The sequence below is a fragment of the Ambystoma mexicanum genome, chromosome 4p, assembly GCF_040938575.1.
Source record: "Ambystoma mexicanum isolate Mex_15411 chromosome 4p, UKY_AmexF1_1, whole genome shotgun sequence".
Lineage (NCBI taxonomy): Eukaryota > Metazoa > Chordata > Amphibia > Caudata > Ambystomatidae > Ambystoma > Ambystoma mexicanum.
In genome coordinates, this window is record NC_090927.1 from 741,488,024 (window position 1) to 741,503,772 (window position 15,749).

At 42.7% G+C, this 15,749-nt stretch overlaps 1 protein-coding gene across 1 annotated transcript in view; it reads left to right on the forward strand.

The window, feature by feature from the left end:
• The window catches only part of LOC138452855 (uncharacterized), a 1,928,742-nt gene that overhangs the window by 919,065 nt on the left and 993,928 nt on the right, over nt 1-15,749 (forward strand). Inside the window, exons 35-37 of the mRNA XM_069605205.1 lie at nt 7,819-7,928; nt 10,318-10,414; nt 14,300-14,563. Coding sequence (XP_069461306.1) covers nt 7,819-7,928; nt 10,318-10,414; nt 14,300-14,563 — 471 coding nt within the window. The remainder of the gene's footprint in view (nt 1-7,818; nt 7,929-10,317; nt 10,415-14,299; nt 14,564-15,749) is intronic.

Below are 15,749 nucleotides of genomic sequence, written 5' to 3' on the forward strand. Positions count from 1 at the left end.
TGGGCCTGATGAGGAGGTAAGAGTTGCTTAATGTTGAGTCTATGTAATGCTTATTGTTGGGTCTTTGCCACCTCCCGTGGTTATGCATGTGTGTACTGCTATGTATTCTTATATTCATGAGCATGTGAATCCATGCCAGACCCCATGCTGGAGAAGGAACAAGTTATTTACCTGTAACTGTTGTTCTCCAGCATGGGTCTGGCATGGATTCACATGCGAACCCTCCCTCCTACCCCTCTGCGGCTCTTCACTTGGTCATACTGCCACTTTATGTGCTACCAAATCTGAGGATGGCTGCCAGGGGAGGGGCTTAGGGTGAGGGCAGTCCTTGGCTGGGGGCAATATGACCCAGAGACCAGTGATTGGTTACTACTAAGAAAGACAGATCAGAAACAAAACTGATACTGATTTCTTTTCTTTACCGAGGATTCCCATCCTGATGACAGGGAATATTCATGAACATGTGAATCCATGCCAGACCCATGCTGGAGAACAACATTTACAGGTAAGTAACTTGTTCCTTTTAACTCTCCCCTCCTTTTCTTCATCATGCCTTCATTACCACCCATCCTACTAGCCATCCCTACCTGCAAATCTCATCATTGCATCTGGTAGTCTTTGCCTGCTCTGTACAAACACTCCAGAATCCTTTCACCCATCAGGGGCGCTAGTGACATTGCTTCAGCGGTTGCTCAGGGCCATAATATCCCTTCTGTCATGGCTTCCAGGTGCCTGGATGCAGCATGGAGGGTCTCTTGGTGAAACTCTCTGGGACTGTAGGTGGATGGTGTTGAATGTAGGTGGGTGGGCTATCTGCCCTTCATGGTCTTGCAACCCCTGTTAGTGAGCAGTTCATGGTTCTGGCGCTAGGTGTAGTGGAGTATGCCTTCAGCATAGGGGTGAGCATCCCTGTTCTCGGACTGAGAATGTTTTCCTGGATTGTAGACCGGCACCCCTTAATAAAATGTAACGAGTGTATCACTTTGTTTGTTAGGGAGTCAGTGGATTCAAATGAACCGCTAGTGGGTTTCGGTACACTTGTCATAGAGCACATCTGGGGGAGCACTCTGTCAAAGCTTGCTTCTGGTCGCTTCTTTCATTTTAGCACCGTTGCATTGTTTGAGGCCTGCTCCACACTCGTCCCAGTTCTCCATTGACTCCTGTTTTCATCCCTCTTTTCCCACGGGAAATGCTTTTGCCAGTCGATTATCAATTACATCCCAAGCAGCCAAATGGTCAGAAAAAGTAGTCTTTGATTAAAGTATGGGGAGATGGCCTAATTGCAGGGTGCGTGTCTTCTATTCACCATCAGGAGTTGGAATGTGTTACATAATTGCATTCATCTGCATTTGCCACCCGCCCCTGAAATGGTGCCTTTGTTTGCTACAAATGTTGCATCCTGCCCCCCTGTCACTTACCACTATTCTGATCATGGGCCTGTGGCAGTGCCACCTCTTCCTTCTGCAATGACAAAGTTAGTAAACATAGTTCTAAGACTTTTTGTAATAGCACGGTTAATGAGTATGTACAATAAGGGCAAGTTGTAAAGTTTGGAGAAATGAAGGGCTCGTTGTTAGATGTGCATCGCTCCTTGGAGCTATAATTTCTCTGGACGTGCTCATTAAACAGGGAGAGATTTTTTATCTCTGTCTCCGATGGCACCATCTGTGTTTCGCAGCCAGGGCTAGGCACCGACTTAACGTTGCTTGAATCGCCTATAGCAGTCCCGTCTACAATCCCACGTTACACTGGTTCCTCATTAGATTGAAATGGGGCAAACCTATTTGTCATACAAATGTCCTCGGCTATGCAACCCTCGTCAAATTGTTCAATCCGACCCATGGAGTCGTGTAGAGCATTATCCTAGTCTAGGCACATCACCACCCTCCACCTTGCACACCGGATGCAGATTGCCAGGCATGGTATACCTGTGACCTCTTCCTGTTTGGGGGGGCATGACCCCTTACATTGCTTAAGAGGATGCAGCATCCCTTTCTTGATCTTTCTCCAAAGGTTTATCTCTGGATAAGCGGAATCATGGCAGATTGCGTCATCTGACCTTATGTGGTCAAGTAAGACATCCGTTTCTAACGTGAGGGCATTAACCCCCTGGATGGCTGCACAGCTGATAGATAATCTGGAGCGGAGGTGAAAGTTTTGCATTAGCTTTTCTTTTACCCATATTCTATAGAAATATCTGTGTCTCAACGGCACCGAGGCGGAACCTAAACACAGGGCAATGAATCCCTTTTCAGCCAATCCAGCGAGCCCAAACAAATCAGTATCCAGCTAACGAATGTAAGGAGGTCTTCTTTCTGTACCCAACAGATGTGTGGCCTCTCAGTGCTGCACTATGTGGCTCTGCACAATACCCAGTACCCTCACAGCCAAAGAGCAAAGCAGTGCCGGCTTGTCATTACATTTGTATTTTAACAGATTTTGCTCTAGCCTCCCAGCCAAAACTGGCCCTTGGTCACCAAATGCAAAAGTAACAAAAAAGAGGCTAGTCAAGCAGAAAATGCACGCATCCCAAAACTCCCGCAGAATCCGTCTTTCAGTAGTCCTTAGTAGTTGTACAAATATCAGATGTAATATAGATGAGCAAATCTAAAGGTGTTCAGAGACTAGTTCAAGGGCAGTAGCTGTTATTAAGGGTTGGTGTAATCAATCCTTAATCCAAGATCATACAAATTAGGAGAGTGGTATCGCTTATATCAACTATGCTAACAACAGACTGATAAATTACCTCTGTAATAACAGTCTGGTTCTGCTGAAGAGCCATTGGATCAGTTGCCTCGGGTTACCAAGGACTGCCACAGACTGACAGGGCAGGTCTTTGTGGGGTTGTGCAGGGCTCTGGAGGTTAGGAGAGCTCAGTGCTCTCTAGCAGCTCCTCCCTCACTGCATCACATTGTGCAGGCTGGACTGGGAATCGGCATCATCTCCTGATGCAGACTGCCACGGCTCCCATTGGTGTGGTTCTTCTGGCGGTGCAGTAGGTTATGAGAGCTCAACACTCTCTAGCAGTTCCTCCCTCTCTGTGTCATGTTGAGCAGGCTGAACTGCGAACAGGTTCCATCTCCTTCTGCAGACGGCCTTGCAATGCCTTTTTTCAAAGTGTTTAGTTAATAGGCTCCAACGCCCAACATACCTGGGGTGATCAATAGGCAGCTCTACCGCCTGCTGTGGGTCCCATTCAGGCTTTTACCACAACATGGCAGACTCCTCACTCTGTCACCAGATCTGCTGCCAGATTAAAATCACAGGGGGAACACGGTGGAATCTTCTGGGGAAGAATTAATGCCTTGCAGAAAAAGGGGTTGGGATTGGCTCTTTTCACAGTCCAGCCCCATGGTGGCTCATTACCTCCCACAGTGTAATTCATGACTCTGCAATGATACTTCATAGTCGTGGGATAGTGCGTGGTAGTGCGCCACTGTTGAAGGTCGCCCAACGAAGTAGCTAGGGTGTGTGTACTGCCTTCTGCATTGTCAGATGGCACGTGGTACTGAGACAGTGACACTCAGGGACCTGGCACTTCCACAGAGGTAGAAGTGTACCAAAAAAAAGTAGTGGGACTGTGACCCTGGCGGTGGCCAGAGTAGGTAGGAAGGAAGCAACGTGCAACACATTGTTCTAGGGTTGCAGCCATGCTGGTTGACAGCCAATGGAAATTATACAGATTTCCATTTAGCTGTAATTGCTATTGGGTGGTAAAGTGGAGAGGTGTGTTTTAACTTCCCAAAGACCATTTCCCTTCTCAAAGAAAATGGTTGGAAAAAGTGGTGGACCTGTTACCAGTAAAAAAATAAAAAGTAGAATTAAACTAGTGGAACGCTGCTCCCAACCGTTCCTGCTCACTTCGAGCACTGCACTTCCATATCTTCCACCAGATCTAAACGTAAGCCAGCCCTGCAACCCAAAATGTCACAACATGTTGATCACATCATTTGTGTGTGAACAGTAAAACTATTGCTTTTCCATCACTATTTCCACCTAAATTGAGTAGCCCCATCACACCTGTTACTAGTTAGTTTAACAGTGATTCTAAATGAGTTCATGAGTGTGCATTTTGTGTGTGGATTTCAGCGGGAGCTAAGAGTGGCTTAACCATAAATCCCACCGGCAGAAATGCATATTTATCACATTGTGATTATGATGGTAGTGATAAAAATATGTGGTTTATACCACTTGTGTTCAAAATAACACCTAATTGCCTCATGGGTCAGGCTCCCTGGTTTCCATTTGCACTGATTGTTACACAGAACTACATATGTGCATCACACTGCTTCCGTACAGTATTTATTTGTAAACAACACAGCATAGAGGCTTGGCAATTGATTCACCTTTAATGTTTTTCAAATGGTTGCTGTGATGGTTCATGGGGTCAGCAGCAAAAACAGGCATCCTGCTTTTAAGGTGAAATGGATTGTGGTTTGAAGTAAAAAAAAATAAAAAAAGCTCTTTGAGCGTTTCATGAAAGGCACTCAAGCACATGTTTTCTTTCAATATGTGTAGAAGAATTATATTTGCAACTTAGTATTTTACAGAGTAAGAAATACATGTGGATAAATACAGAAATAATTACCAAAAAAAAAATATGGACAAAAATAGACAAATGTTAAAAAAAGAAATATCATGAAACAGAGAAACGTACTCTAAATGTACTGCTATTTTAAAGATATGTAACATTATACTCATAATGGTGACCGGTCTTCACTCCTGGGCATTCAGAAAATTGCATCACTATTGTTCAGAAAACACATTGGTGCTACAAGCTTTTGCACTATTCACCGAGAGAGAGAGAGAGAGAGAGAGAGAGAGAGACAGAGAGAGAGAGAGAGAGAGAGAGAGAGAGAGAGAGAGAGAGAGAGAGAGAGAGAGAGAGAGAGAGAGAGAGACGGACGGGGTACGCATGTAGGCAAGACACATCGAAGGTGCAATGTGTAGAGGTGTACAATGTAAATGACTAAGCAGGAAGGAGTATCAGTAACTGGCGAGACCAACATTGTTTTGTAAGCAGAAGGCAACGGTTGAAGGTTAGCTACCTACATTGTGGATTTGGTAGGAGTCCTTGAGAAAATATTTTCCCTGGGTAGACAACACGTGACGGCATATCTTGTTTTGTTTGGAATTGATATCAAATGATGTGCAGTAGAACTTGATGGCCATTGTCTCACTTCTACTCTGCTAAATGAATCATCATTCTACACTCTGGATCTGCAACCTTTCCCTCAGATGATTTGGACTTTGTCATGAATCAGAGATTATTTCCACAGAAAACCTGGCCTGGCACCCTTTCCGTGTGGCCAGGCAAAGGCAGACACTTCCTGATCCTGACCCTGGGGGTGTTGTTCTGCGGGAGGATCATATGGGGTGGGCATCAGGTCAGGAATGGGATAATACCTTTTCCAACTTTCCCAGAGACCATACACTATTAATGGCCTATTGTAAAATGGATACTGTAGAAGGAAAAACTCATTGTAACATTGGGGACTTCAAATCCCAGAATGCCCAAAGTATTGGGACGAGGAAGAGGGATTTGGAGGTGCAGTCTAGTGATTTTAATGACCCACACCTGAGAGGGACTAGTGAGTATAAAGACCCCCTCTGGTGCAGGCCAGAGGAGGTAGCAGCAGAAGTAGCAGAAGGTGGAGTAATTATCATGACTCCACGTTGCAGTGGTAGCAGAGGTTGCAGGGAAGCAGAGACGCCGGAGCCGCTGCTAATGTGAAGCGGATGCCGGTTTAATGAGGGCCTCTACCCATAAGCACCTTGTTTGCAGAGGTTGGGCGGCAAGAAGCGTTGTTCCAGAATCCTTGCCGCCTGAGGATCTCATATGCTGAGGCTGCGCTGCAGGAAGCATTCATTCAAAATGCTTTCCCCAAAGTAAAGCGTGCTCCGGTGGCAGGCGAGCACCAGAGTGCTTGTGGAGCAAAGAACGTCCCTCTCCCTACTGGCATGAGCTGCAGGAAGCAGAAGAAAGCAGCTTACCTTGTAGCGGGAAGCAGAGGGAGCAGAAGACATGAGGGCAGCGGAGCGAGCGGACGCATATGCAGCACCTGCTGAGTTCACTATTGTATGTAGCCCCGGAACGCTCTGTAATCGCCCGCTATGCTCTGTAAACAAAGTTAAACACCAAACTAATGTAAAGAAGTGGAATTGGCAGACTAAGAGTAACTTTGGATCCCAATATGATACTTACCAGCTAAAGTGGCAGAATAGGAACATTGGGGGAAATTGTAATTTCAAAGGTACCAAAAACCACCATTGCCAAAGCAAAGAGAGGGCAATGTTAAAAGACCTTAGCAACAACCAATATTGCCAAAACCCAAACAGGGAGATTGCGAAGCAGACCAATCAATTGTAAACCCTTTGAGAGCAAGTGTGATAAAAAGCCATTATCATCATTTGGTTGAGGTAGGAGTGGGAAAACAAGTGTGGCAGAAGCGTTGCCCTCTTGATAGCCAGCATTCAGGAGCAGGGGAGATTAATCTGTATTACATGTGGCATAAACAGCACCAATGTGGTTCATGTCTTTCCAGAAGAAGTGTTAATTACTGAAGTTGTTGAAAGTCAAAGGACTTTACTAAGTTGTTTGAAGTTAACTTTACCACAGATGTACTTGCAGTAGAGTTAGAAGCTTTTAGTCATGGTATGCAAGTATACCAGGGCAGGGGACCTTTTAATGGTAGATCTGGCAGGTGAGTGGACCAGCTAGAAGATAGTGAAGTACTGTGTTGTGCTTAAAGACTGTGGAGAAGTGCAAAGACCGCAACATGATTTTGTGAATCATTGTGTAATCATCCTGACAAATTATTTCTGTTACTATCAAGGAACCGTGAAAGTATTTTTGCTTCTTAAAAAGAAGTTGTGTTGAACTTTACTTTACAAGTGGAGAAACCAAGATTTGTTATTTCCGTTTGGAACTGTTGAAAAGTCCCATTGACAGACTTGTTGGAGCAAGAAGAACCTTATCACCAGAACTTTGTCATAAAACTGAACTCGCCTATTTTGAACTGTTGCTACAAATTCCGGCTTTGAATCTGGGCAAGGGAACATTACCAAGGTCACACGGAGAAACAGTTATTAAGTATATGTTTGACGTAACTGCGATTTTGTTCTATTTTGAATTGCCATTTATTTCCTTCCTATGTTTACTGAATGTATGCGTATGAGGGACAGATTCCTTTTGTGAGATTGTTTCCTTTTAGTTTATTTTGATGAGCAGGGAATTTCTCTTTTGGGTATGGATAGTGAGGCATTTATCGAACCCTTTTAAGTTAATAAAATGGCATCTTATGAAAACCCTTTACAGAGTTGTCTGCCTCACATTTCCGACTCCTCACAACTACAACTCCTATCCCCAATAGCCAGCATTGTCAGCAGTGAGAGGTCATGAGTCATAGACCAAAACACCTGATGAGCCTCAGGTTGCCAACTCATGTGCTACACCATCTCAGCAGATTCAGCCATGTCCAGGAAATTAAGAGGCAAAGTTTCAATTTAAATGACATTTCTTAATGTCTTTGCAAAGTATTGATGAATTGCACCCATTGTGTGTCCTAAGTACAGCCTATGTTACCCAGCCCAAATAATGTGTAGGGAATCTTAGAAGGTCTTATATAGTAGTAATGGGTCTTTTTTTTTCTTTCTTTTTTTTTACAAAAGATCCCGTGCTGAGATCGTTGTTATTCAGTCACGCCAATGGAACTGTTGAAGTGTTATTTGAGATCTGCGGTCTATTGGATTGATGTGACCTGCGCTTTTCACAAGTAGTTTTACTTTGTCCTTTGATGGGTTTCCTTCTCCCTACAGGAAATCCGGAATCGACACTGGTTACAAGTCATGGCCGTTACTGGCAGCTCCTTCCCACTAGAAGCAAACGTCTTCAAAGTCTCCCATCTACTGGACATCGGATTGCTAAAGTAAGTGAAAATAGCACATTTCCTCGGTAATTCACTCAAAGCTTTTTTTCTGGGATTTTCATGTGCATGCATGCAGACATTTTCCTTGCAGAAAAATCCTCTTCCAGTTTAAATAAAGAATCTACGAAGGACTAAGGACCTTAATTTTCAAAACTATTATGGGGATTCAATATACCTTGTGTATACTGTATGCTAAAGTTGTTCAGATGTTTTTGAAGACAAAGAGGAGTTTCTTAAAGTGGCCTAAAATGATCAGAATACATCACATCACTATACAGTTTGCCAGTACGTTTTCGAGGACTAGTCAAGATGTAGGGATACATGAGGGCAACTTGGCTATACACATTCAAGACGTTTGAAGCATTTATGGAAACTTTTCGCTCAGGAGTTTCCAGATCGAGTTCTCAATAGCCCCAACCACCCGAGGTTTTGGGGACAACCACCGACTATGTAAATAACTTCTATTTATATTCACTATATTCAAATGTATCTTGTGCAAGTATACTGAACACCATGACTAGTTTTCGCTCTTGAGGTCATGACATGGAGACCTCTCTTTAAGACTATTAAGAAACATGACGTTAGGAGTCTTGCGTCCATCAGAATGCTTGACCACTTGCATGCATCTGTCAACGACGGAGACAGTAATTGTTTACCGATACCCCATGAGGAGATCCTACCCCTCAATATATGTTTCTCAACACAGTCAAGGGAAGGACAAGCCAACAAATCTAGCATACAAATGTTGGACCAGGGAACTAAAAAACATTGTAAGCAAGTTGTGATTAAACACTTCATTGGTCAGTGGTTGAACATTCCCTTCATTAGCCCTATGCTTCTATGTCATTTCATCAACACATGTTTTTTAGATGGGTTTTTTACGAATATTTTTCAATGAAAAAACGAATCGAAATTGTTTATTTTTGATTTGTGCAGGTCCCCCCCAAGACCCAATTGTATATTGTGTTTTCTCTATTCCAGACCCTCCACCACTTACCTGCACTTTCCCACCCTATATTTTTCTATGCGTTTTTTGTTGAAACATTTCTGTTAAAAAACCCATTGAAAAAAGCTCTTTCGGTGAAAGGATTTTGTACCAACCCTATCTGGTGTGCAGGAATGAAAGCATGATTTCCTGACCGTCAATCAGTTTATCAAAGAGTTTTCCCATATTAGGCGGATATACAATACATGCATTTATATTGTGTATTAAACACTAATGAGAAAAATCTAAAAGCATTTGATATCATTATTGGGAATTGTATAAAGCCTGCTGGCCGACAGCATAACTTTGAAGTGAATGTAGAATTCAATATTGCACTTTATTCCAGATGCCCTCAGTCGTCCTTTGTTGCATATAAAAGTGGGTGTCCAGCCACAAACAAGCCTTTAGTAATTAAAGGGCAGAAATGTCCTTTGGTGTTCTTCTGAAGATTCTTGGATCAGTGGCATCAGCTCTTCAGCAAAAATAGGATGCAAAATCAGGAACCTGTGTTATGAATTGGCAATTTAAAGGGATGTTGTAAGGAGCTGCTGCCTATACTTCTCTGAAAAGTTGGTCCCATGGGCACAGGCTATTCTCTCGAGTGTGCTTAATTGCACAGGTCTTACCCATAACATAGGTGTTTCTGTTGATTCTTCCTTGAATAGGAAAAACCCTCTGCAGGGAAAGATGCAATACTAGGAGCCCCATTTTGCTTCTTCCTTTTTGAGACTTCATGGGTGCCTCTCGTCTCCACAGTCTGCTCTAGGAAACCCAATGAGGGATCAAGAGGTCACAGAATGGCATATAGGATCGTTAGGAACATCCTACATGTATTTATTAAACCCGATGCAACTCTGCCAGGCATCCAGCCGCAATCTTGCCAAAGTCACCAGTACATGTTAATTCCTGTGAGAAGACATTGCATTTATTTTCCATTATCTACACTATAAAACAGATTCTTCACATGTTTAACATTTTATTATGAAAATTGATGCACGCCACGCTTTCTTAGCCTCTTCTGTGGCACTTCCCTCATCTGAAAAGAATACCAAATCATCCAATTGTATACCTGCCATAATGGTGCTTATTTACATAGCTGGCAGATTGAACATGCTATGCTTCTTTTACAAATCATGTCAATCTGCTGCATCTGATGAAGACGTCTGTGGGATTTTGAAAGATAATGCTTTGTTCCCATCCCTGCATAGTATTTTCAGTTAGTCCAATAAAAGCTATTGAAACCTGCATCTTGTGTGATTTTAGAACCAGACTAACGCAATGTTACATTTTTCTTTGCATAGCTGACAGAAAAAGATTGATAGCCGAGGATGTATAATGCTATCTATCACTGTTTTATTTGTCAACTATCTGATGTGAGCCTGATACATTAAACCTATGCCACAGGTTTCAGGATGAATTAGTTTCCATTGCAAAGGCTGCCAGGAAAGAGCTGGAATTGGAGATCCAGATGAGGAGAGTGGAGGAGGAGTGGACCGAACAGGTAAGATTGCAGGAAGCTCTGCCGCTGGTGCACATTCTCTACAGATCCACAACTGTCAAAGAAGCTTATCATGTAAGGAGCCTTGTGCCTGGGACACTTATAATAAGAGTGAGACACACACACATGCAGGTGGCCATCATGTGCATCGCAAATAGCACTTAGAGAGCACCGTATATTGAGACACCAGCCCATCAACTATTTGAGATTATCTACAGCCCCAGTATTTAAGTGGGATTTCTACTCTCAGGCCTAATATACTCTTTGCCGTTCTGGTATAGTTTCACAGGCAGTCTTTGTCGAGTGCAGTATCCACAGTTGGCCACTCATTCGCCACCAATCTCTTCTTATTCTCTGTTTTAATGGACTTGTAAAAGATTTTACTTTTTCGTTGAACTTTTTCCAGGTTTTTGTTTCCATTGCAAACTTGCATTTTACTATTTTTGAATTCTGCAATGTCTACTCAATTGGGGATGAATGTAAAGCTATTAACATCTTGAATGACTTGGATTATTATACGGATGATATAGGAAGTGTCTTATTTTCTAGTGGTAGCTCTGTTCCTGAGGTAGATTGCTCGCTTCCCAAGTACATGCCGAACTAGTCTTTCACCTTGTAGCAACCGTCAATGAACACCACAGACAATACTCTAGACTGAGACTTCTTTGGACTTATTTCCCATCTTGGTGTTCATATCTCCATTAACATAAAAACATAACAAGCGTATTTGTAAAGCACACGTTCGCCTAAAGGTTATTAGGGCATCTTGGCGCTAATAGCAGATGTTTATTGTTACCCAAATTAATGGTACTCATTTTATCGACTTCCGAAGGATGAAGGGCTGAGAGGACTGGCAGGGATTTGAACCTGTCACCATGAGGTCAAACACAGGTCCCTGTAGTGGATGCATTAGTCCACTGAGACACAAACCTGTTTATTAAGACATACATAGTCAAAGAGGACCTACATTCAAGAGTATCGTTTTATTTAATCATCATAAACTTGCCAAGGTGCGTTTTTGTATGGTGCATGGTGGTTATGTATGCGTTCATGCATTCTTTAGCTAGATCACCAATGCATCCCTTGTGTCACCAATTGTCATTACACTATGCTAAATGTGTGTTATATTGTGACCTAAAGAACCATGCTTTACTTTAGTCAATCCCTTTTGTCGTGTCATATACATCACTATTTACAGTATAACCACTTGACCTTAAATCCTACGATTTCCCCAGATATTACTTTAAAGGGCCTGACCTTGATTGGTGTCTTTTGTCTGGGATATGTTTGCAGAGGTGGGTATGGGCTAAATGGTCTCCTGGTGTTTCCACAAAGTAAATTACTTAGTGATAATTTACTTTGTTGCAAACACTTTGAATAAAAGGGTTTGGGGTCTTGCTGTAGGGGTGGCAGTGAAGGGAAAGGAGTGGCATGTGGTGGAACACCCAAATAGAAAAATGTAAAAATCGAAAACAAATTTTGAAGTGATTGCAACAAAGTAAATTACTTCATTGTAATAATGTAGAACCGGGCTAAATACCAATTGCCAGTCACATGGTTGAGAGTTAGCGGGGTAGGGTTTGTCTATCCTACTTTGCCTGTGTTGCTTCCTGGATTCATTAATGCAGAGTTTTGTCAAAGTTTGCATTCGGTATCCCCAGCCTACTACTTTAGTCAGTGGAAATCAAGGGTGTGCTTCCATGATGCATGTGGGGTATGTTTATATAATAGTCCAGGGCACAAGTCTATGAAACATGTTTGGTTATCTTTCTATTTGCTGGGTTGGATAGTAGGCAACTACTTTGAGATGACACCGGAGGACAACAGACCAGGAAAGATCTTTGTATGAGCTAAGGTGAGGGTATCAGTGTCAAACCTAGTAGGAGATGTTCTTGAAAGAATTGCCTGATTATGTCTTCGGGCATCATTTTATGTGAAACAATTGCAGATGGAAATCATTGATATCACCAGGTTGTAGGTTCTTCTAATTGTACCATACTCCGGACCCTTTAGACTAAAGTAGGTATTTGTTTATCGGAATACACCATCTTAACAAACAGGGGGAAAGCTCCCTTAAGTTCTGAAAGTCAACCTCACTGGTAGAAATGTTTCCCTTGTTGTCTCCATGACTACATGAGTTCTGAGTGGGTGTTCCCCTCTGTGCCATAGAGAATCCCTTCCTGTGTGTGAACATCCACTAGAATAGCCAATTGAGTAAAAAGATGCCTCTCCTCTTTGAATACATTTTCTACTGAAGTAGGCGGTGCTATAACTCGCCTGATTATAGATTAGGCATTTTCAGGAAATGAATGCTACCAATGCTACTGATTTGCTGTTTATATTTGTATGCTGCACTGTGGTTTATTGTGGACCCCTCAAATGTTATTTCCAGTGGAGTCACTTCTTCCATTATCTTAGCCTGTCTTTGTGCGTCACCATTACGTGTCATATATCATATATGCATATCGACAACCCTGCTTTTGTCCTCACTTTTTCTAGTGAGCCTATAGTAGCATTTTTCTAGTGAGCCTATAGTAGCATAATCACTATAAATCTAGCCTATAACATCAAAGAAGAGATCAGAGTGTAATCTTAGTTGCCAGTGCCAGAAATGTGCTTCATAATGAGAGATCCTAAGCACCAGAGTACTTTGTCAGTCTTGTTTATGAGCAAGAACGATTTATCAAATGTATGCTCTTTAATTGATGATTGAGGTTTTTATCTTTCAATGCCAAGTGGTTTAAATACTACTCACAAAGTGGCTTGACTGATTGAGCTTTGGAGTCTTGGCTATGTGAGGTTGTATCCCCTGGGTCCTTCTCGTTCTTAGCACAACCTTTATGTTGTGGATCACAAAATATTGTTACGCTAAGTGATGTAGGTGAGGTTTCATTGCTAGCCTGTTCCTTGTACTTAATTTGTCTAAAACTGCACAGCTGCTTAATGGGGTTTCATGGGGCTCCCCACGCCCCTGGTTGCCTGTGATGTGGAATTTCCTTCCTCAGCCACATCTTCCTCTTGTACACTCCCTGCTAATTTTGGTGCAGTTGGACACGCTCTGGTGTAGAGTTTTTCCCCAGTGGACATAGCAAAACTCCGAAATAAATAATACATGAGTAAACAAAGGGACACCAGCCGCCACCTACATTTAATGAATAATGTAAGTCCAAAAAATAGGTTCTATTTACAGGACATTTAGAATGGATGAAACCCAGCTGCTGCCTGTCAAAAGGGATATGATTGGTTTTGGAATGCTGAGTCCATTAGTTATCCAGAGTTCAAGCCAGTTCCTTCATTTCATGGCCCCTAACATTCAAAGTTTTGCCCAGAGTTCAGTTTAAAGTAGGATGCTACATACCCAACTATCAATTGACCGGCCTATCTTGCTTGTTTGAGAAGATCTTCCTCCCATCCACTGCTTCCCCAGGAAGAAAGATCTCTTCTATTGATGGCATGACCCAATATTGACAACACTGTTACACATATAGAAATTCAAGTCTTTGGAGGATAAGACACAACCTTCCTGTCCAAATCCTGAAGCACCGCAGCTAAGAGATACATTAAATAACTTTTACAAAACTGGACATGGTGTGATACACAATCCTTATACACATTTCTCAATTCCGAAAAAACAAGGTATACATTAGAAAACTGCATAAACGTTTTGTACGTAAGCAACAAAATGGCCTCAGCCATAGGTTACATGCGTGCCTTCTTGCATACATTGCCTTTATTAGATTCATGAACAGCTCCAGGGCTTCTTGGGCTGCTGCCAATCTATACACTTCTTGCAGATATTTTTCTGCCAACAGCCATGCATAGCCATATACATTGTTTACTTTGAGGCATACTATGCGCATAGACATGTTTTATTTCCCATCGTACCAGGTGCTGAACTTCGAGGCCTACAAGAACCGTGGAGAGATATTCCTGGTGAAAGAAGATTCCCTTCTGTTGCTGGAAGAGCTGGAAGATGCCCAGGTTCTGCTTGCTCACATGCTGACCGCAAAAGAAATCGACCCGCTAAGAGAGGAGGCAACATCATGGGCCGAGAAGTTAAAGCGGGTGGGGGATGTACTCGAGTTGTGGATCGATGTGCAAGAACTTTGGCAACATCTGGAAGAGATCTTCAGCCATGCCACAATAACCAAGGTCAGTCCTCTTTTATCTATAAACTATGTTCTTGTTTCAGTATTCAATGCAGATTTCAAGGTGTATTGCAATGATCGACGCAATAAATATTTATGGACAAAAGCCCCTTTTATTCAGGAACAAGAACATGAAGCAATGCCGTTTTGGGCTGACATAACAGAAAAGTTCTAGTTCATTTTGCATTGGTTATGGGTCTGCTCTAAGATTACGTCAGGGGTCCAAATGTTGGAAGCAATCCTGGAATCATGACTTACAGATGGCTCAGAGTTCATTCAAATGAAAAGCGAGTAGGTCATGTAGGAAATGTAAAGGTGTGTAAGCAATGCCAAGATGTGAAAAATATACTGCAGCCTCCCCTGCCTCGCTTACTCTGAAACCTCATATTCAATCAGGCGTACAATCGATCTCCCGTTGTTGACTGGTCATTAAGTCACGTATTTAATTGGCCAACAAAACGTTCTCTTATAGATAGGGTCACTTATGGTCACATTGCATGAGGAAATATTCACAATTGGGGTGGAACAAATCAGCTCGCTTGGATCACGGGTGATTCTGAGCCTGCTTCCCCATACATCCCGCATGCCGCTGTGCACCACCTGACTCCCCCTCATCCACCAAATCCCCACCTATCCACCTGCGCAACGCACCTGCTCCAACACCACACCCACCACCATCCTTCTTTCACTCTGACCACAATAGAAAAATAAAAGGGGGTCATTTTCGAGTGTCCTTCCCTGGTGTCCAAAGTGGCCATCCTTGTATCATTTAGTTTTCGTTTTCTAATTGGATGAAACATTTTTCCACACATCAGCACCAAGTGAGGCCTGTGGGCTAATTGCGTAAATGTGGGTATGCACCCATTATGGTAAACTTGCCTATTTTACTAGATGATTATACAAAAAAAGAAAACTATCATTAGAGCATAAATACCCTTCACTAAGGTCTTACCCAGCCTGTACGTGACCTAAGCCCTCTTTGAAGGCCCTCACTTTGTTTGACCTATCGACGTTGGGCTAGCCGGCCATTACTGACCGGATCAACCGTCTTCGGCAGTTCACGTTGCTCGAGTCTGCCACCTTGGGCTATCAGGCCATTACCCACTGGGTCAGCCCGATTAAGCGGCCATTGCGGCATAAATATTACTTTTCATTTTTCATAATTATCTAGTAAACATGCAAGCTTACCA